The 23,072-nt window shown below is 50.5% G+C and overlaps 1 protein-coding gene across 9 annotated transcripts in view; it reads left to right on the top strand.

The window, feature by feature from the left end:
* The window catches only part of myo3b (myosin IIIB), a 1,137,435-nt gene that overhangs the window by 373,639 nt on the left and 740,724 nt on the right, over positions 1–23,072 (top strand). For all 9 annotated transcript variants that reach the window (XM_072475849.1, XM_072475846.1, XM_072475848.1 and 6 more), the window contains 5 exons: positions 7,098–7,214; positions 12,407–12,511; positions 17,471–17,554; positions 18,355–18,557; positions 19,875–19,973. In XM_072475849.1, coding sequence (XP_072331950.1) covers positions 7,098–7,214; positions 12,407–12,511; positions 17,471–17,554; positions 18,355–18,557; positions 19,875–19,973 — 608 coding nt within the window. The remainder of the gene's footprint in view (positions 1–7,097; positions 7,215–12,406; positions 12,512–17,470; positions 17,555–18,354; positions 18,558–19,874; positions 19,974–23,072) is intronic.

Genomic DNA, 23,072 nt, shown 5'->3' with positions numbered 1-23,072 from the left:
ACCAGCACGGGCCTCCAGGACTGGCAGCGCCAGATGTCGGGGGCGCGTCGGATGGCCAGTCCGTTCGCATCCCCCACCCATGTAGAGGCCTGGGGGCCATCGGGCACCCCGAGGGAGGAGGAGGTGGTGTGGTCCGTCCCGGCTCCCTCTGTAGGGGAGGTCCCGGTACACCGCGACACCTCGGACTCCCCCCCTTCCGTCCCAGGTGCATCGGGTGGGCAACGGGCAGGACAGGCTGGCAGCTCGCCATCCCAGTCGCCCGGGCCGCAGCCTGGCCCATCTAGGCCAGGACGCCTCAGGAAACGGCCGCCAAAGGGATCCGGTGTCAGAGGGCAGGAATCACAGGAGTCCACCTCCAGTTCTGCTGTACCGTCTGGGGAACCACGTAGACGTAGTCAAAGGGCCCGTAAGGCCAAACAATTAGACACTGAGTAAGTTGGCACGGGTGCAGGGCACAGATGAGTTTTAGGGGCTAGGGCACGTGCATGAACTCCTTTGGTTATTAAAGTCAATGTTACACCTACCGAAGCTGCCTTTGTGCTCTGTCCAAAGTGTGCGGGCGTGTCATGTACGTTGAGCGCAAGTGTGTGTGTGACGGGTGGTCTTACCTCAGCCCCAGGTGAGTCTGCCCCCTTCCCCCTGGGCCGCCATCAACATCCCACGGGCAGAGGACGGGACCGTGCGCTGCAGTGTCACAGCCGCATGCAGGGATGGTCCGGGTGGATGGTGGTACTGTGCCCATGGGTCAGACATAGTCCAACGATGTAGAGCCAGGAGCTCATCGGAGGCGGGTTGTCATCATCCTCCATGGCCTGCGATAGACACGCGTCCACCCGCAACTGGGTGAGCCCGGCCCGTTGTGCCGCCGGTGGATCGGCAATTGGGGGTGGGGGGGTGGTGTGCATGCGGGTGGGGTTGGGGAGGGGGGTGACGGTGCTGGGTGGGTGGATGGGTGGGGGGTGTGGGTGGTCGGCTGTTGTCATGGTGTGCGGTCTGTGGCCATACTACCCGATTCCCACGCCCATCTAGTCAGTGAAGCGGGCGTCTATCAGTCTGTCCCGTGCCCGCTGGGCCAGCCGGTAACGGTGGACAGCCACCCGCCTGTGTCTACCCCGTCTGCCCTGACCATTGCCCCCATCCCCCTCATCTGGGGAGGACTGGGCCTCTTCCTGCTGCTCCTCCACTCCGCCCTCCTCTGCCTGCGGCACATCGCCCCTCTGCTGGGCTATGTTGTGCAGGACGCAGCACACCACAATGATGCGGCCGACCCTATCTGACCGATACTGGAGGGCGCCCCCAGAGAGGTCCAGGCACCTGAAACGCATCTTCAGCACGCCAAAGCACCTCTCGATCACTCCCCTTGTCGCTACATGGGCATCATTGTAGCGGTTCTCCGCCTCATTGCGTGGCCTCCGTATAGGCGTCATCAGCCACGATCGCAATGGGTAGCCCCTGTCGCCCAGCAACCAGCCCCTCAGCCGGGGATGGCGTCCCTCGTACATGCCGGGGATGGATGACCGCGACAACACGAATGAGTCATGTACACTGCCTGGGTGACGGGCGCAGACGTGCAGGATCATCATGCGGTGGTCGCAGACCACCTGTACGTTCATTGAATAGGTCCCCTTCCTATTAGTGAACACGGCCCTGTTCTCTGCAGGTGGCCGCACGGCGACGTGCATCCCATCGATTGCGCCCTGGACCATGGGGAACCCGGCAACGGCAGAGAAGCCCACGGCCCGGGCATCTTGGCTGGCCCGGTCCACGGGGAAGCGGATGTAGCGGTGCGCCATGGCATAAAGGGCATCTGTCACTGCCCGGATGCACCGATGCACCGATGTCTGCGATATGCCGGACAGGCCCCCACTCGGTGCCTGGAATGACCCCGTTGCATAAAGGTTCAGGGCCACCGTAACCTTGACGGACACGGGGAGAGGGTGTCCCCCGCCAGTGCCACGCGGTGACAGGTGTGCCAGCAGGTGGCAGATGTGTGCCACGGTTTCCCGGCTCATCCGGAGTCTCCTCCTGCATTCCCGGTCCGTGAGGTCCTGGTATGACTGCCGGGGCCGGTACACACGGGGCGCCCTCGGGTGCCTCCGTTGCCGTGGGGCCACGACGTCCTCCTCCCCCTCCTCGTCCTGTCGGTCAGGTGTCCCTCCAGCCTGGGGGGCTGCCGCCTGCCCCTCTGCGGCAGCCTGCGCCGCCTCTCTGGCACGCTCCTCCTCCTCCTCCTCCTCCTCCTCATCCAGGGCAACATAGACATGAGCGGCTGCCACCACGGCGGCCAACATCGCTGGATGGTCTGAAAACATGACGGCCTGGTGGGGGGGAGGGGAACGACGACATGTCATCATTGCCCATATCCCCTCCTCCCCCCAGCCAGGTGGCATGGACCGCATGGGTCCAACTGTTGGAGGCTGGCACCTGGCCAGGTGGGCCAACTCATTTGCCCTCCCATCACCCACCCCGGCACGGACCCCCTCCCCAACCCCCAACCTCCACCCCAGCACGGACCCCCCCCCAACCTCCACCCCGGCACGGACCCCCTCCCCAACCCACAACCTCCACCCCGGCACGGACCCCCTCCCCAACCCCCAACCTCCACCCCAGCACGGACCCCCCCCCAACCTCCACCCCGGCACGGACCCCCTCCCTAACCTCCACCCCAGCACGGACCCCCCCCCCAACCTCCACCCCGGCACGGACCCCCTCCCCAACCCCCAACCTCCACCCCAGCACGGACCCCCCCAACCTCCACCCCGGCACGGACCCCCTCCCCAACCTCCACCCCGGCACGGACCCCGTCCCCAACCTCCACCCCGGCACGGACCCCCTCCCCAACCCCCAACCTCCACCCCAGCACGGACCCCCCCCCAACCTCCACCCCGGCACGGACACCCTCCCCAACCTCCACCCCGGCACGGACCCCCTCCCCAACCTCCACCCCAGCACGGACCCCCCCCAACCTCCACCCCGACACGGACCCCCTCCCCAACCTCCACCCCGGCACGGACCCCCTCCCCAACCTCCACCCCAGCACGGACCCCCCCCCAACCTCCACCTCGGCACGGACCCCCTCCACAACCCCCAACCTCCACCCCGGCACGGACCCCCTCCCGGCACTCCCCCGGAGCCCAGCCTACTCTAACCACCCCCCCCCCCCCCCCGCCGCACACACACACAAGCCGAGACACACCTCTCCTCACGCAATCAGTCTGCGGCCACGCCATTTCCTGCCCAGAGCCAACCCCCCAGGCCGTCACTCACCTCCTCGCTGGTCGGCGTGAGCCTGGAGCACCGGGTCACGCCGATGAAAAGGAGGTTTGATTGACGTCGACGTGAACGGTCATCACGTCGACGGGACTTCGGCCCATCCGGAAGGGAGAATATCGGCAGGCCGAAAATCGGCTGCCTTGCGCAGACCCGTGACATTCTCCGCGGCAGCGGCGCCATTAACGCCCCGCCGACCTTTCTCCCTTCGGAGACTTCGGCGGGGGCGGGGGCGGGATTCACGGCGGCCAACGGCCATTCTCCGACCCGGCGGGGGGTCGGAGAATGACGCCCCAGGATTCTCATCACACCTGGAGGTGACTGGTGTGGCCGAGGACAGGGCGGTCACCAATGCGGAGGCTGGCAGATGCCCCCGAGGTGAGGAACCACCGGTCCAAACCGGAGAACCTGTCAAATGTGAGTTCTTATTGCCTTACTGACTGACCCATCCCTCCCACCGACCACGTGTTCATCCACCCGCAGGTCCACCAGCCGATGTCGCCGGCCCATCCCGGGCGGCACCCTCTCCAGCCCCCCAGGAGAGCTCCGAGGATGCCACCGTAATAGTCGTGACACAGCTGCCATCCCCACCCTCCACCAGCACAGATAAACCCGCCTCAGTGGGAAATGTTGGTGGCCAGGCTTCTGGGGCACAATCTGGTGAGCACCACACAGCTGCTGATGTACATCAGTTGGAGGCAGGAGCTCCCAGGTGAGACAGCAGTCGGAGGTCTGTTGCATCCTAGGACCCAGCTGGGTCCCAGCCTGATGCTAGTCCTGTCGAAGAGGTCATCCCGGAGCTGATGGAGACGATACGGTGTGGCTGGCACATTCAGAGGGAGGTGTCAGCGACACTCCAGCAGATCCATAGCCGCTTGGAGGAGTCCCAGAATCTACGGGCGCAGGAGATGTCGCTGGCATTGCGTGGCCCTGAGGGCAACACTTCTAGGGTGGTGACCGCAGTGGAGAGCCTGGTGCATGATGTCAGCACCATTAGTGAAGGTGTCCAAGGCATCGCACTGTCTGTGGCAGCCATGGTTGAGGGTCTCTACAGAATGTTAGCTTCCTGGGGGATGTCACCCAGTACCAGGCTGACCTTGATGAGGTTCTGTGAGACATGTCCCTCTCTCAGATGGGAATGGCCAAGTTGCTGCAGAGCTGGTCCCAGTCGCAGGTGGAAATTGCCGAGGCACTGCAGAGCATGGCCCAGTCACTGAGGGGCATCGCGGAGGGTGTCGACACGATGGTGTGGACCATGGGGAACTGCCAGAACAGGCAGAGCCAGATGATGCATGGGCAGCCTGAGCCCGAACCCCAGGGTCCTATGGGCATCGACCGGGAGGAGGGGCGCTGGATGCCAACCCGGACCCCTCCCATGGAGTGGCGATGTGGCCACCAGCTTCCCCGAGTTACACTCCTCTGATGAGGCCATGTCTCACAGCCAGCACACGAGACAGGGCAACATTGCTGTACATGTGCTGCCGACAAGTGAGCCGGGACCCTCCGGCCTCCGAGCCCCCAGAGGACGCCTGCCAGGGACATCGAAGGCCACGGGACGAGGTAAGCAGCTGGCTGCCTCCACCTCAGATGTGCATCCTGGGGACATAGCTAGACATAGCGGTAGAGCTAGGAGGGCAAAGCACATCGAGGATCACTGATGGCACCGGGGAGGGGGGAAGCAGTGGGGGGTAGGGAGGTGGCTGGGGGTGGGGGAGGAGGCAGCACTATTGGGAGAATGGGGAATTGTTACACACAATAAACACCCTTGTGCACAACCGGTATGATGCCTCTGTCACCTTCTTCTGCAATGCGGGCTGACCTCTGAACCCTTGGCCCATCTCTCCCGGCACCTCCCCCTCACCCATCCTCCGGTTGTGGACATGTCCCCGGAGCAGGGTCCCACCCCCTGGATGTTCAGATGTTGGCTACTGCTGTGTGTGTGGTGTTGTCTCCCGCAGTGTTCAAGCACAGTGTCCATGCATGAAGGTGTGATTGTGATGCTGGGCAATGACTCCCACATGGCCCGCCGACCGACGGAGATCCACTTGGGTTGTGTGAAGTGCTGACTTAACCATGGTTGCTAATTCCCTATGAACAATAGCCTTCAGCCGCATGGCCAGAGGCCTCGGCAGTCGGTGGGGGTTGTGGGTAGTCAGTGCGGCAAACAGGTAGGGACAAGGGTTGCCCCCGGGACGGTGCACATCCAGGGGTTGGCATGGTGGTACCGTGAGTGGTTGCCACCCCCCCCCCCAACCCTCCCATAGCGGCCCACCCCTGCGGAAGGTCCATCATCCCCAGCTAAGGGTCCCCCACCCTCCGCCGAGCACTGGGGTGGTAAGCCCAATGCCCCCGGAATATTTGCCTGTGAGCAAAGATGGATACTCACCTCCCCACAGATGCCCTTCCGCCAGGTTAACGTTATTCAAAAGGATTACTAATCAGGGCAGTACAGTGGCGCAGTGGGTTAGCCCTGCTGCCTCACGGTGCTGAGGTTCCAGGTTCGATCCCGGCTCTGGGTCACTGTCCATGTGGAGTTTGCACATTCTCCCCGTGTTTGCGTGGGTCAAATTGGCACAACCCAAAGATGTGCACGGTAGGTGGATTGGCCACGCTAAAAAAAAATTTTCTCTTTTTAAAAAATTTAGAGTACCCAATTCATTTTTTCCAATTAAGTGGCAATTTAGCGTGTTCAATCCACCTACTCTGCAAATATTTGGGTTGTGGGGGTGAGATCCATGCAAACACAGGGAGAATGTGCAAACTCCACACGGACAGTGACCCAGAGCTGGGATCGAACCTGGGACCTCGGCGCCATGAGGCTGCAGGACTAACCCACTGCGCCACCGTGCTGCCCTGGCCATGCTAAATTGCCCCTTAATTGGAAAAAATGAATTGGGTACTCTAAATTTATTTTTTTAAAAGGAGTACTAATCGGCACCAGCATGACCACTTGCTGGGAAGACATCTGAATGATGGGAGGCCATTGGATATGGGGTGGCTCTTGTTAATTGTACGGAAATGGGGCTTAAGTGGTGGTAATTGGTTTCTCGCCACGCTCTGGCGAGATCCCGATTTCCCCCAAGGGAGCGGGTTGGTTGCATTGCAAACTGTTTGGTGCCCGGCGCGGTTCTCATTTTTAGCCTCTTCCGCTATTCACCGGCCTAATTTCGCTTGAGAAAGAGCGTAACGAGGTCGGGGAATCGCGCCCATTGTATTTTCTATAATTGCTGAAAATTTGTGCTTCATGTTTCTTTTCAATTGTAAATGAATAATTTAGTTTGTATAATTCATGAAATCTATAGAAATCTGTTATAAATATAGCTGTGTTTGCTTCCTGTTTTCTCCAGCTAATATTACTTCTGACATTTAATCACCTATTTTTTTCTGTTCCAGCACTGTCCATATTATTCATGTGCATGTATGTTTCATATCGCTTCCCTCTCGCTATTCCTTTTCAAATATTACTCACATGTAATAGCTCATAGCTTGACATAACACCACATCAAGAGTATGCACACTCCAGGGCCTGATTACAGGATAAAAATACCTTCAAGAGCAGAAAGAATTAGGTCCATTCATGGACACAGCCAAGAGAAAGATAGTTTTATAAAAATCCAAAATTCCAATAGTTGCTTATTCTATTTCTACCTCTTCCTCTTGAACCTTAAATAACAAAATATTAGATAATATTTATAACTGTTCTAATTCTGTCATAACTATTCTGTGGAATATACAGTTCATTTTTCTATCCAACACAGCTGATGAACAATATCTTTATCAAAAGCATATTGTAAAATTTCATATTTTATCATATTTCTCTCTCACAGGAAACCATCATAAACTGTCTACAGAAAAGATACTCTGAGTTACAGATATACACCTACGTTGGGGACATTTTAATTGCTTTAAACCCTTTCCAGGACCTACCTATTTACACACCAGAGGTAAGTCAGAATTTCTAACGTGTTGTCTAAGAACATGAGAACCATAAAGAGTGACTTTGGTTTTTCAGCCAAAACTGTGTGGTTACCATACGAACTTTCCCTCACTCTTCACATCATGGCAATTTTGGAATATATATGCAGATTTGGGTCCGACAGAACCCCAAAGCAATTTCCAACTGTAAATCCATGGGACAATGCACAACCGCTGTCCATTGCACCAACAATTTTTCAAGTTCTCACCATGACACACTGAGCTTATCCTGTGTGTAGCTGAGCTACACAATCAGGAAACTCCCAAATGCCACTCCCAATCTCTGCTTCGGGCTGTGTTGCTACTACTGTCACATACTACTTTGGCACCGAAGGCTGATCTTGCCGACTTGGGCATGGTGTTACAGCATACACTATAACCTTGAAGATAAAATTATTCTTGAAGAGAAGAAGCTCAATGCACCTAAACTGTCAAAAAGCTAGAAACAGCATTTTATTACATCCCACAGAAATTAGATTAGATTTAAATTTATTGTCACTTGTACCGAGCTACAGTGAAACGTATTGTTCTGCGTACAGTTCAGGCAGATCGTTCCATCTATGAAAAACATAAGACATACACTAAATACACAATGTAAATACATAGGCATAGATATCAGGTGAAGCATATGGAGTATTGTGCTGCAACAGTAGAGAAGGTGTGTGGAGAGATCAGTTCAGTCCATATGAGGGCCATCCAGGAATCTGGTAAGAACGGGGAAGAAGCTGTTTTTGAATCTGATGTAGCGTGTTCTCAGAGTTTTGTTCTGCATCATACGCATACAACGAATTAAGTTTAACTATAGTCACTGTGAAAGCAAATAATGCACATATGATTAATGAATGCCTCATAGAGATAGAATGGATTTCATATAGGAACATAAGAACAAGAGTAATTCATTCAGCCCCTAGAGCTATCCGGACATTCAGTGAGATCATGGTTGATGTGTGGCCTAACATAATATACCTGCCTTTGTCCATTTCCCTTAATATCTTTGCTTAACAAAATCTATCTACCTGAGATTTAAAATTAACAACTGATCTAGATTCAACCACTGTCTGTGGGAGAGTTCTAAACCTCTGCCACCCTTTGAGTGAAGATGTTCCTCCTAACATCTCTTTCGAACGGTCTCAAACTAATTTTTAGATTAAGCCCCCTAGTTTTAGAATCCCCAACGAGTGGAAAGAGTTTATCTTTATCTACCTTGCCTTTCCCTGTTAATATCATGAATACTTCGATCAGATCACCCCGTAACCTTCTACACTCTAGCGAATAATCTCTCCTCCTAACTCAACCGTGCAATCCAGGTATCATTTTTGTAAACCTACGTTTCACTCCCTCCAAGGCCAAAATATCCTTCCTAAGGTGTGGTGCCCAGAACTGCTCACAGTATTCCAAGTGGGGTCTACCACGGTTTTGTGTAGCTGCAGCATAACCCAGTGCCTTGATACTCCAATACTCTAGATATAAAGGCGAGCATTTCATTAGCGTTTTTGATTATTTTCTTCACTTCCTGGAATTTTAAGGACCTATGCATGTGAACGAACCCCCAAGTCTCTTTGGACATCGGCTGTACCTAACTTCTTTCCATTTAGAAAGTACTATGCTCTATCCAACCTTACACTTGCTTACATTAAATTCCATCTGCCACAATTTTACCCATTCAGTGAGTCTGTCAATGTGTCCTTGCAATGTTATGCTCTCATCTTGGCTATCTACAGTGCCATCTAACTTTGTATCATCCACAAATTTGGATATATGACTTTCTCTGCCATCATCCAAGTCATTAATAAATGTTTTATTAAAGCTTTTCCAACCAACGTTTTTACATAACAAAGATAGAAGTAAAAATAAAAATCAACAAGAATTATTAAACAAAACAAGGTGGCTGTTGTCTTCCTACAAAACTTACATTATATCAACAGTTCCCCCCCCCCCCCCTTCTCCCCCCAGGATGCTGCTGTAGCTGACAATTACTGCTCCCCTAGAAAGTCAAGGAAAGGTTGCCACCGCCGGGAGAACACCATCAAGGATCCCCTCAAGGCGAACTTTATTCGCTCCAGGCGAAGGAACCCCGCCATATCGCTAACCCAGGTCTCCACGCTCGGGGGTTTCGAGTCCCTCCACATTAACAAGATCCGTCTCCGGGCTACCAGGGAGGCAAAGGCCAGTACCTCGGCCTCTTTCGCTTCCTGCACTCCCGGATCCTCCGACACCCCAAATATCGCTACTGTTGGACTCGCCTTCACCCGAGCATCCAAAATCCTAGACATCACCCGCGCAAACCCCTGCCAGAATTCTTTAAGCGCCGGGCATACCCAAAACATATGGGCATGGGTCGCCGGTCTCCCTGCACATCTCAGGAACCTGTCCTCCACCCCAAAGAACTTACTCATCCTTGCTGCCGTTATGTGCGCCCGATGCACCACTTTAAACTGAATTAAGCTGAGCCTGGCACATGATGAGGAGGAGTTCACCCTGCCCAGGGCGTCGGCTCACAGGCCCTCATCCAGCTCCTCACCCAGCTCCTCCTCCCACTTGCTCTTCAACTCCTCCAGTGAGGCTTCCTCTACCTCCTGCAGCTCCTGATATATGTCCGACACCTTCCCCTCCTCTACCCAGATGCCAGACACCACCCCGTCCTGGATCCTACGCAGGGGAAGCAGCGGAAATGTCCCTACCTGTTTTCTAAGAAAGTCCCGAACCTGGAGGTACCTGAACGCATTCCCCGGGGGCAGGCCAAGCTTCTCCTCCAGCGCCTGCATGCTAGGGAAAGTCCCGTCTATAAACAGGGCCCCCATCCTCCTAATACCAGCCTTGGAACCCACCATCCATCCCACCTGGAGCAAATCTATGGTTATTCCGATTTGGAGCCACACAGAGGCTCCCTCCTCCTGCCTGTGTCTCCTCCACTGCCCCAAAATCCTCAGTGCCGCCGCCACCACCGGACTTGTGGTGTATCGCGCCGGTGAGAACGGCAGCGGAGCAGTGACTAGTGCCCCTAGGCTGGTGCCTTTGCATGACGTCGCGTCCAGCCGCCCCCATGCCGCCCCCTGCGCCATCATCCACTTCCTAATCATGGCCACATTGGCCGCCCAATATCCCCCTCCCCAGCTACCCCCCCGGCTACACTCCCCGACTACCCCCCCCGGCTACACTCCCCGACTACCCTCCCCCGACTACCCCCCTCCCCCGGCTACCCCACCCCCACGCCTTACCCCCCCCCGGCTACCGCCCCCCCCCCGCTAACCCCCCCACCCCGGTAACATCCCCCCCCGGCTACCCCCGGCTACACTCCCCGACTACCCCCCCCCCGACTACCCCCCCCCCCCCGGCTACCCCGCTCCCCCCGGCTACCCCACCCCCCCCGCCTTACCCCCCCCCCCAGCTACCCCCCCAGGCTACCCCCCCTCCCCCCGACTACCCCCATCCCCCCGGCAACCACCCGCCCCCCGGTTATCCCCCCCCCCAGGCTACCCCCCCCCGGCTTACCCCTCTCCCCCCCCCCGGCTACCCCCTCCCCCCCGAGCTAACCCCTCCCCCCCAGCTACCCACCCCCCGGCAACCCCCCCCCGCCTCTTCCCCCACCCCCCCGGCTATCCCCCCCCGCCTCTCCCCCCACCCCCCCCCCCCGGCTATCCCCCCCCCCCCCTGGCTACCCCCCCCCCGACTACACCCCCCCCCGGCTACCCCCTCGACTGCCCCCCCCCGCTAACTCCCCCCCCACCCCGGCTATCCCCCCCCCCGGCCCCCCCGGCCACCCCCCCCCGGCTACCCCCCCCCCCCCGGCTACCCCCCCCGGCTACCACCCCCCCTTGGCTACCCCCCCCCCGGCTACCCCCCGGCTACCCTCTCCCCCCCCCCCCGCCACTCCCCCCACCCCCCGGCTACCCCCACCCCCAGACTGCCGCCCCCCCCCGCTAACTCCCCCCCCACCCCGGCTATCCCCCCCCCCGGCTACCCCGCCCCCCCCCGCTAACCCCCCCACCCCGGCTACCCCCCCCCCGGCTACCCCGGCCCCCCCCGCTAACCCCCCCACCCCGGCTACCCCCATCCCTGGCTACCACCCCCCCCCGGCTACCCCCCCGCCCCGGCTACCACCCCCCCCCCCCTTGGCTACCCCCCCCCCCCGGCTACCCTCCTCCCCCCGGCTATCGCCCCTCCCCCCCGGCTACCCACCCCCCGGCTATCCCCCCTCCCCTTCCCCCCCCCCCAGCTAACCCCCCTCCCCCACCGGCTACCCCCTCCCCTCCCCCCCCAGCTACCCCCCCCGGCCACCCCCCCCAGCTTCTCCCCCCCCCCGGCTACCCGCCCCGGCTAACCCCTCCCCCCGGCTACCCGCCCCCGGCTATCCCCCCGACTACCCACCCCGACTACCCCACCCCCTATTAATTTTTTTGGGACTTACGGCGAAATATCATCCTTTTCTACTGTAAATACTGAGGCAAAGTAATTGTTCAACTTTTCTGCCATTTCCTCATTGTCACTGAAAATATATCAATTTTTCAGCTTTTAATGGGCCTACATTGCTCTTCCCACCCGCTTTCCCTTTATATAACTATAAAATATCTTCGTATTGCTTTTGATGTCTCTTGCAAGTTTCCTTTCATAATCCCTTTTAGTAACTCTTATAAGCTGCTTTGCTGGTCATTGTACCTATCCCATTCGCCCGGATCTGTGCTATGTCTTGTATTTTTGTAAGCCCTTTCTTTTAGTTTTATGCTGTCCCTGACCTCTTTGGTTGAGCATGGTTATCTTTTTTTGTGAAGTGGAGCCTTTGCCTCCCAGGGTATACACTTGCTCTGTATCTCACTAAATGTTTCTTTAAATATTCTCCACTGATCTTCAGTCGTTTGACCCTTTAACAGATCTTCCCGTTTACAATGTCTGCTTCATCCTGTTCAAGTCAGCCACACCGAAGTGTAAAATTCTCATGTCTGTAACATGCTTTTCACTTTCAAATTCTAAACTGAATTCAATCATATTGTGATCGCTATTTGATAAATATTCACGCAGTTAAACTACTTATTAAATTGGGCTTATTACTCATAACTAAGTCGAGTATTGCACATATGTGTTGCATAATATGTCACATGAACTGTAATAACCTTTGTGCGATACTTTTTCTGATGATTTGACATTGTTCAATATTTTCCTACAGTTTTCTAAGCTTTATCATGGTGTGAAGCGTTGTTCAAATCCTCCACACATTTTTGCCACTGCGGATGCTGCATATCAAGGAATGGTAACTTGTGGCAAAGATCAGGTGAGAGTCAACATGAGAAAAGTCTATTGTAGTTTTGTGTACACAGGGTAAGCAATATTGTTCGAAGACTGAACACATATTTATGTAGAACATGTAAAACATGAGCCAGGACAGGAGTTTTCCTTTGAGATTCAGGACCCTGCTGTAAGGGTAAGTGTGGGTCAGAAGCACGCACTGTGTGAGGGGCCATTACCTGCCAGCGATTTTCTTCGATTATGCCATTTAATGGTCAGAAGGCAATCTTAACGTCCAATTCAGGATAACTTGGAGGACCAATACGAGTCTTTCTAGTATTGAAGAAGTAGTAGGATGTCTTTTCAGGTAAGTGAGGGAGAAGGTGTTCCAAGATAGAGAAAACTTTCTCCAACCTTTTTAAAATGGCGTCATTAGCCACGGGTGCAACTGTAGGAGACGGGGCCCGAGAATAAGCGAAAGAGCCAGGGGGAGCATCAACATGCAGGGCAACTCACACTGGGGCCAACAACAGGAAGGCAGAACAACCATATGGGGCCCACGGCCACGGAAGGGAGGGAAATAAGTAGTTGCAAACATGTACAGTGATGCGTGTTTGTTTTTATGTTCTCTCATTATATTTTAGTCTATATTTGTCATGTAACATCAGTCTTTCCTTAGTTGCCTTCCCAAACACTATGTTTGGCTATGAAACCTGTAAACTAATCGTACAAACTGAAATATGGAACATAAAAGTAGTGAAAACCGATAAAAACATTTTGTGTTAAAAAGCTGTCAGCAGAAGGGGCACCTCACTGAAGGTGGGGAGTGCCTCTAAGCCTGCCTGAAACTCCGACCCCCAGCCTGCTGACAGGTAGCCAATTCCAGTCAGCTATGGTGTTCTCCACTGCTTCATGAGGCCTGGAGGCCAACAGGAAAATTCTAGTCCGCCTACATCTCTAGGCTTTAATTGATCTTCAATTTCAAAAACAAATGGAATTGGTTAGCTATTGATTATGTACCCCAGGTACGGAATGGAATTGATATGCTGACCGATGGTGAAAATCACCCTGCCTGCCCAACTCTGTTCCCATCAGGGCCTAAAAAGTCTGCCCTGTAAATTAATTATGCAATTTTGACTCGAGAAAAAAATGGCAATTAGTTTGCTGTTGTATTAGTGCACCATGTTATGTTCCTTGTATTCTCTGAGATAGCCAAAGTCATAGTGTTGACCAAGAACATAAAGCTATATGTTTAAATCAAAACTAGTTTATTTTACACTACTTAAATTGGTTTGCACACTCTACTGAGTAACAGTTAACAAAATAATAGTATTCAATCTATGATACAGTAATTCATTATCTCTCTGATATATAACCTACACTCTAACTCAACTTCACACTATCCTTCTACATCAACTTCTCCAACAGCTTCTCCTAGAATGCCTAGAGATGCAGCCTTTTATAAGTCGACTCAGTGCCATCTAGTGTTGATAAACATGAACCCTTTACTCTCCTTAGATTATATATATCATTGCACATCACTTGTTGGTTAACTATGGAGTAGGTCATGACCCAGACCATTGAGTACTCCCAGCTAAAGGTTTTGTTAGTGTCAGAAGCAAGTTAACCTACCCCTAACATTGAGCAAATTATTCTTCTGAATGAAAAAGATTTCAAATCCTTCCACAACCCCCAGATGCTGGCTCCAATTCTTGCTCAAACTCGTTACCCGCTGCCAATCCATTTTCGCCAAGGCCCCTGCACTTGCTGTGGCTTTCCCACAAATGCCACACAGGCCTTGTATCTTGTCTCCTTTAATAATAACCACTCCAATTGATTGTATTTTGGTCAGTGTAACTACTCCCCTCTTTCTCTTCATCTATATCGTTCCTTCACCATGTCATGACCCCATCTCATCAGAAACCTTTTCCCTTGCCTCCTGACTTCTCGATCCCCGTAACCTTTCCCTCATCAACAGACTCCCCTTCCCTGCTGCTGTTTGCATCATCCTCTCCTTTCTCCTCACTGCGTTCTTCTTCCTCATTCATTAGGCTGGTTTGTCCTGAAATACTCACATTGGCCTCGACTATCCATGTAGAAGGGCAGGGGAAATCAGCTAGTTTTCTTTATTATTTTAGGTCAATTAAATTTTAGTGGTGAAACACCTGCCAGAGCTACAACTTAAAATGTCAGACTGATAATTTTGCAGCTGTGTTCCAGCTCAGCTGCTGCCTGAGTTGTCTATCCTCAGCAGCGTTCTTTACAGTGGTAGCTTGAAAAGCCTTATATGTATACCTTACACTCCATCAGACTCAAAAGACAAACTGGAGAGAGATGGAGACTGATTAGGATAGATAATCAACTCCCAGACTGGTTGGTTGGTTTATTTATTTAAAGAGTTAAAGGCTCGAAAGGAATAAAAGTTAATCAAATGCACATTTAATTAATTTTGACAATGAAGCTTGTTTTATGGGCTTGCTAAAGGGAATGGGATTATTGGATTATCTGAGAGCACATGTGACTAAGTTTTACGAGATAGCGAGGACGGTCAAAGTCCTGGGCGTCACCTTTCAGTCACCTATTTTTAAACTCCTGGGCTATGTTGGGGTAGCTGACTGGCCTTGCTGATGGCATGTCTCAGTTGGACTTTCAAAATGGTGGGCGGCACGGTAGCACAGTGGGTAGCACTGTTGCTTCACACTGTTGCGCCAGGGTCCTGGGGTCGATTCCCGCTTGGGCCACTGTCTATTTAGAGTCTGCACGTTCTCCCTGTGTCTGCCGTGGGTTTCCTCCGGGTGCTCCAATTTCCTCCCACTAGTCCCGAAAGACGTGCTGTTAGGTAATTTGGACATTCTGAATTCTCGATCTGTGTACCCGAACAGGCGCCAGAGTGTGGCGACTAGGGGCTTTTCACAGTAACTTCATTGCAGTGTTTATGTAAGCCTACTTGTGACAGTAAAGATTATAATATATTATTAGAATTATTCAATTATTTTTTTTTACTTTGATTATTCTCCCCAATTTTTTTGAATGGAAATAGCATTTTGTAAAAGTAGCAACATAGTCATTGGATGTTAATAGTGAAAAAGGCACATTCACAGAGACCAACTTGTATCTGCTGTGCTATGGGTATGCATGAGATGCTTTGGCAGTGCCACAGACCTGAGAGAGATTCGGCATGAATAAACATTAAGGTGGAAACATTTATTTACATAGCATTGATTCTAGCACTGCTGTCAGACTTGTGTTGATTTATCAGAGTAGGTAGAGCCCTCTGCTTCCGCAGTCGGAATGGTGTTCTTTAATAATATCAGTGAAGCACACCATACAGGCTGCTGGGGTATCAGTCTGCGGCAGTGCCTGCCCCCCTGGGAATTGAAGTAAGTCTGCGTAGCAATGCTATGCAAACAAATATCGCCCTCCAAATATTCAGCAGATTGACGGGCAACTCTTTCTACCTTGCATTTTTGGTCTATTTTCCATTTTTGGTCTATTTTCCAATACATTGTACATTTGAGTAATCTCACTGTTCCAGATCATTTGAAGCATGTAATCATCTTCTAGATTTGCTCTCTGATATTCAGGATAGTGTACACAGCATTGAAACTGGTGCTACTTCCTGCCAAGCATGAGCAGCCATTCTCTCGGAGAGATGCACTGGAGTAAAAATGGGCCAACCCTCCCAATCCCTCCATATTGTCAGCCAAAAATATGAGACTGAATTTTTAACTACCGATGCAAGGAGGTGGACGGGCTTGGAATTTCTTGCCGCCAGTCTGAGTGCTGGTTTTTCAGCTCCATCGAGTAGCCATTTAACCTTGTGAAGGGCCTGTTTAGTAAAGTCTCTTGTCAGGGGGAAGGCCCTGGAGACGGCCTTCCAGCTTGCCTGAGTTCAGCTGCAGCCACGGGCCATCCTGTGGAAGGGTTCCTCCCTTCCTCCACAATGGTGGTTATCTGTAAAGCCGTTGTATTTTATTCTTGAAAAAGTTGGAGTGAGCCCAATTTTCGCCAATTAATGGCGAAAGGGTGCCATAACATCCTGCTGCTGCTTCTAAGCTGGAGGATAATGTATCAAGAGGCCACCCTCTGATCTCAGTTGAATGGGAAGCCCACCGCCTGCCATTAATTGGCCAATTCGAGGAAAGTCACATGTGATTGACTGTTTCTCTCACAGTGCAGGCTTCTGACCCTCATTTGAGCATGATGGCAGGGTTCTGACGCCCACAATGAAAATGCATTTTGAGTCTGCTTTAAAGATCTAACATCTCTAAATTTCAGCACAACATTATGTGGCACATTGTGCAGGCAGCTATGAATAATTATGTAGGTGAGTTTACCTCAGAAAATTATGGGCTGTCAATTCATCAAGCAGTTGGCTACTTGCATTAGGAATTAGGCAATTAAGTCTAAACTTAGTCCACACTAAAAAAAAATGTTTGAAGTAATGTGTTTTGTTGCAATCTCATTGAAAAAATTGTTGAGATGATGCTTTCAGAAGTTTTTTTTAAACAAGACAGCATTACATTTGTTTTATTAAAATAACATTGTTCCATCAAAAAACATTTTGGGAGGAGGGGGTTTAAGATTTCTGTTTTCTTAGTTACAATTTAACGATAAAAGCTGGGCACCGCAGTGGTTAGCACTGCTGCCTCACGGCACTGAGGACTCGGGTTCTGCCCTGGGTCACTGGCCGAATGGGGTTTGCACATTCACCCCGTGTCTGTGTGGGTCTCACCACCACAACCCAAGAAGATGTGCAAGCTAGGTGGATTGGCCACGCTAAATTGCCCCTTAATTGGAAAGAAAAGGATTGGGTAGCCTAATTTTATTTTAAAAAAGAAAAGAAAAACAATAAATGTTGTTTCTATTTGAGTTAATTGTTTGTGCAGCACTTTAGATAGAGCATTGTTATAAAGTCGTGTGTGCTATGATTTCAGAATTTCATAAGAGTTGCCTATTAACCAGATTGTTTTGGTATTGTTTTCATTTGTTTTGACCATACCAGTGCATTATAATAAGTGGAGAAAGTGGTGCCGGGAAGACGGAGAGCGCACATTTGATTGTTCAACACTTAACCTATTTGGGAAAGGTATGTTTGGTATAAGTTAAACTCACCATACTCCCCGAGGACCATAAGATGCTCTCCCTTTTTTGAGGGAGAGCTGACTGGTGGTGATTTCACCTGAGTGTCACCACACCTCAGGCGAGAGGCAAGGTTTGAAAAGGCGGGGTGATGGATAACCTCAAACTACATGAGAATTGAACCTGCGTAGTTGTCATCACTCTATCAAACCAGCCATCTATCCAACTGAGATAACTGACCCCATGTTTGGTCTAATACCTGTTAATATTAACATCTCTGAAATGGATAAAACTGTACTTTGCCTTTTTTGTGTTTATAATGGTGAAAAATGTAGCATACTAGGATCATATGAATTTCTATTTAAATACAGAATTTAAAACTTTGTACCTTTGACATACATTCTGATCTTTATTTTATTTCCATACATGCTAATTTCTTGTGTCAGTGTTGACTGGCCACTTGGAGCCTGAAGCCTAGCTTCTGATGTTTACCAGTGTCCTGTTCCGACATATGTGATGGGCAACTAACCCTGGTCCTGCTGCTTATTAACCTATAGCTAATAAACCTGTAGGTGGCCAAACATTTGCTCACTGTTACTATCATTCCAGTAGGTAATCTATCATCTATCCCTGCCATTCTAATCTCTCACTTAGGCTGTTAACTGTTGTGACTACTTTTCCCCTGCAGTTCTGCATTCTGGTTATTGCTGTTTGAAGGCAAAAGAAAGAAAGGATCTACAATCATAATCACAAAACTTGTTTTTAATAATATATGTTTGGCTAATGCACAGCTGCCTTATATTGCAGGCTAACAATCGCGTTCTGCGAGAGAAGATTCTTCAAGTAAATCCCCTTGTGGAAGCCTTTGGAAACGCTTGCACTGCAATCAATGATAATTCCAGTCGATTTGGGAAATATCTAGAAATGAAGTTCACTCCCACAGGGGCCGTAATGGGAGCGAAGATCTCTGAATATTTGTTAGAAAAATCAAGAGTTATTCAACAACCTGCGTATGTAATCTCTAGGTTTAAATACATTCTTTCATTTTATCTATCAATTATTATTTTCCTCAACTGTGCATGCAATTCTGATGCATGAAGGACTTTTGTTAATGCTGACATTGGTTGTCATAATGGGAAATTTTGTGTTCTGCAGCACTAACATCCTTCATCTTGATATGCACCATTGTTACTGTTTCTATTGTTATCAAGAAATAATCCTGTCAGAATAATTTCATTTAGTTGCTGACACTAATCTGAAATGTACTCTTTTGTTCTTTCTTAACGTCCAAATATTGCCATTCGGCATGACTTTTAAAAAATTTATGGCATTATTCGCTAGGTGCCAATTAAGCGGCTTGCTTTGATCTGGATAGTGTCTAGCTTCTTGAGTGCTGTTGGAGCTGCACTCATACAGGCACATGGAGAATATTCCATTACACTCCTGGGGCGGGATTCTCCGACCCCCCGCCGGGTTGGAGAATCGCCGGGGGGGGGGGGGGGTGGCGGCGTGAATCCCGCCCCCGCCGGCCACTGAATACTAATGGCCGATGGTTAGATTCTCTCTTTTTGGAGATTGTCATTGTCAGTGTAAGTACGAATGGATAAAGCCATAAAATGCTTTATGAATTTGGACATGGAGAACAAGAGTAAAGAAGTAAGGATAAATTTGTTCTGAATATTTGTTCGGCCACAATTATAGCACTAATTGCAATTTTGAGATGTCCATTATAAAAAGGGAATGAAAGCTGTACAAAGCATACAATGCAAATTCACTAGTGAATATTATTATGATGTCCAATTAAGGAGTAAGATTAAAAGAAGTGTCTTTAAGTATTTGGACCACTGCGTACTTTGCCATGAGGAGAAAATGACGTAGAGAGACTATTAATCGTTTTAAGGGGAAACTAGATATAATTGGAAGCAGAGAAAGACACACAGCTGTCTGAAGTGATTGGGATAGTGGGAATACATTTAGATTGCATGAACACAAGGACTTGGACAGATACAATTGGTCTGCTCTTTCTGCAGAATCTGTGGTTTTTACAGTGGTATCCCAGAGTGTGTCCCTTCTCCCTGACCTGAATTTCTCAGTTTCAAAAGTACAGTCATAAAAATATCTGCTATCATTATTGGTTCAGTAATATGAACTGAAACCGGTTCAGTGCTATAAACTAAAACAAAAGGGCTCTTATTAATGAGAATCTGAATTTTAAAATATTCTTGAAAATCAATTTTTCTTCTTGTATTTATTAAAATTCAGACTTCAAAAGTTAATTTGAAAAACTGATGGTCTGATTTAATATTAGCAATATTGTTTACTTTCAGAAGCGAGAAAAACTTTCACATTTTTTATTACATCTATGCTGGTCTCTACCATCAGAAAAAACTGACAGAATATAAACTTGCTGAAAATAAACCTCCAAGGTGAGTAATTGTGCAGTGCTTTATAACATTGGGATGCCAATTTTATTGAAAATGTGATGTGTCTGGCATTGAGCAATATACTATGTTTACCACTTCCAGATGCTACATTGGTTATGTCAGAGCTATTACCTTTGGTAATAGTGTGAATGGAAGAAATAATTGGGATTATCACATCCTTCAGAAACATCTCAAAGCCCTTCACATATAATGAATCACTTTGAAATCCATTGACTGTTATTATGTAGAGAAAGGGCGGAATTCTCTCCAAAAATGGCTAAGTGCCATTTCGGTTGGGAAAATTGGACCAGCACCATCACGATCCTCTCATACCCAGTCATTTTTTTGGAGCCACGGTGGCATGAAGCCGCTGGCAAGGAAGTATACTTGGAGATTGGGGAGCCCTATCATATGAAAAAAGTTATTAAAATATTTTCATTGACAACAAACTCACGCAGCCTAATATGCAGCTCATACATAACAGTATCATAATAACAATATATATATTTTTAAAAAAAAGAAACCCACAAACCGACCTTATAACTCCCATAATCCCAACAAAATTATTTACCCCCAACAGTAATAATAACCAACCCCTCCCTTCCCCCCCCCGACACCTTCTAATAGCTGATGGTGACTAATTATTTAAAGTATGAGATGAATGGCTGCCACCTTGGGTTGTGGCACTAAGGGAAATTTAGGACAAGCCTTACGGATGAAATCACATAACTGATAATAGCGAAACAAGTGTGCCCTGACAGTTGAAATTTGGCCACGAACTCCACCCAGCTGGCAAATCGCCCCTCCAAGAACAGAACCCTAAAGTACTCCAAGCCCTTTCTTTATCACGCATCCAAACCTGAAGGCACAAACACATGGAGCGAAATTCTCCCCCAACGGCGCGATGTCCGCCGACTGCCGCCAAAAACGGCGCCAATCAGACGGGCATCGCGCCGGCCCAAAAGTACGGAATGCTTTGTATCTTTGGGGGCCGAGCCCCAACATTGAGGGGCTAGGCCGGCGCCGGAGGCATTTCCACCCTGCCAGCTGGCGGAAATGGCGTTTGTTGCCCCACCAGCTGGCGCGGAAATGCGGCGCATGCGCGGGAGCGTCAGTGGCCGCCGACAGTTTCCCGCGCATGCGCAGTGGGGAGAGTCTCTTCCGCCTCTGCCATGGTGGAGGCCGTGGCGGAGGCAGAAGGGAAAGAGTGCCCCCACGGCACAGGCCCGCCCGCGGATCGGTGGGCCCCGATCGCGGGCCAGGCCACCGTGGGGGCACCCCCCGGGGTCAGATCGCCCCGCGCCCCCCCCAGGACCCCGGAGCCCGCCCACGCCGTCTGGTCCCGCCGGTAAATACCAACTTTGATTTACGCCGGCGGGACAGGCAATTTCTGGGCTGGACTTTGGCCCATCCGGGCCGGAGAATTGAGCGGGGGGTCCCGCCAACCGGCGCGGCCCGATTGCCGCCCCCGCCCAATCTCCGGTACCGGAGACTTTGGCGGGGGCGGGATTCACGGCGGCCAACGGCGGGGGGTCGGAGAATGACGCCCATGGTTACCGCATATGTGGGCTAGCAATGACATGGCACTCAGCTTGTAATGCTGCTTCAACTGCCTCCATATTCTTAATGTGGAGATCACTACCAGGTTTGAGGGGAGAACGAGGGCAAAGCCGTAACCAAAACTTGAACCCTTACAAGAACTTGCCTCCACCTCCCCATATGGAGTCTGACTCCCCCAGCAACTTCTCAACACTGGCTGCTTAATAATAAAAGAGAACAGTGGGTTAGCCCTGCTGCCTCACGGCGCCGAGGTCCCAGGTTCGATCCCGGCTCTGGGTCACTGTCCGTGTGGAGTTTGCATATTCTCCCCATGTTTGAGTGGGTTTCGCCCCCACAACCTGAAAGATGTGCAGGCTAGGTGGATTGGCCACGCTAAATTGCCCCTTAATTGGAAAAAATGAATTGGGTACTCTAAATTTAAAAAAAAAAATAATAATAATAAGAGAGAAATTTGAGTATCGCCAAGCCCCCAGACTGCCTGTCCCTCTGAAGGTACACCTTACAAGTTCTTGGTGACTTACCCACCAAATAAAAGCAGTCACCAACTTGTTTACCTTGGCAAAAAAGACAAAACATGGAGCCATTGCAACAGAAATAAGAACCATGGCAGAATATTCATCTTAATTTTCTGGACCTTGCCCGCCAGGGACAGCGGAAAGTTATCTCACCTCTTTAAATTGAGCCTCACCCTGCTCACCGGACTTGTAAAGTTTAATTTACAAAGCGTGGACCAACCATGGGCCACTCAGATACCTAGATACCAGATGCTACCTCTGGCAAGACAAAAAGGCAATACCTCCAGATTGACATCCGTCCCTGGAAGTCCCAGGTTCGATTCCCAGCTTGGGTCACTGTCTGTGCAGCGTCTGCATGTTCTCCCGTGTCTGCGTGGGATTCCTCCCACAGTCCAAAGATGTGCAGGTTAGGTCGATTGGCTATGCTAAATTGCCCTTAGTGTCCAAAACGGTTAGGTTAGGTGGGGATAGATTGTGTTATGGGCCAGGGTTTAGAGAACTCCAAAGTATATCATGGAGTTCACCTGACCCACAACTTTTAAAAAATAAATTTAGAGTACCCAATTCATTTTTTCCAATTAAGGGGCAATTTAGCATGGCCAATCCACCCAACCTGCACATCTTTGGGTTGTGGGGGCGAAACCCACTCAAACACTGGGAGAATATGCAAACTCCACACGGACAGTGATCCTGAGATCTCGGCGCCGTGAGGCAACAGGGCTAACCCACTGCGCCACCGTGCTGCCCCTGCCCCACAACTTTTATTAGATTTTGTTTATGGGGAGCACAAGGGCCCACTTTACAGGTGTGATGCAACAGAGATCTAAAAGTATTTTTAAACAAAAACAATGTTTATTCTATGAATTCAGTTAACACTTTATTAACACACAGTAAACATCTTATCAACTACAAACACTGATACTTTCCCAAATACAATATTCTATAGGTAACCCTTAGTAACTTTCCTAACAACATCCATAAGCCCAAAAACACTTTTTAACAAAGACAGCAGGTTTAAATTCTCTAC

This window comes from Scyliorhinus torazame, chromosome 2, assembly GCF_047496885.1.
Source record: "Scyliorhinus torazame isolate Kashiwa2021f chromosome 2, sScyTor2.1, whole genome shotgun sequence".
NCBI lineage: Eukaryota > Metazoa > Chordata > Chondrichthyes > Carcharhiniformes > Scyliorhinidae > Scyliorhinus > Scyliorhinus torazame.
The sequence above is the reverse complement of the archived record's forward strand: the minus strand, read 5'-3'. Positions and strand labels throughout refer to the sequence as shown.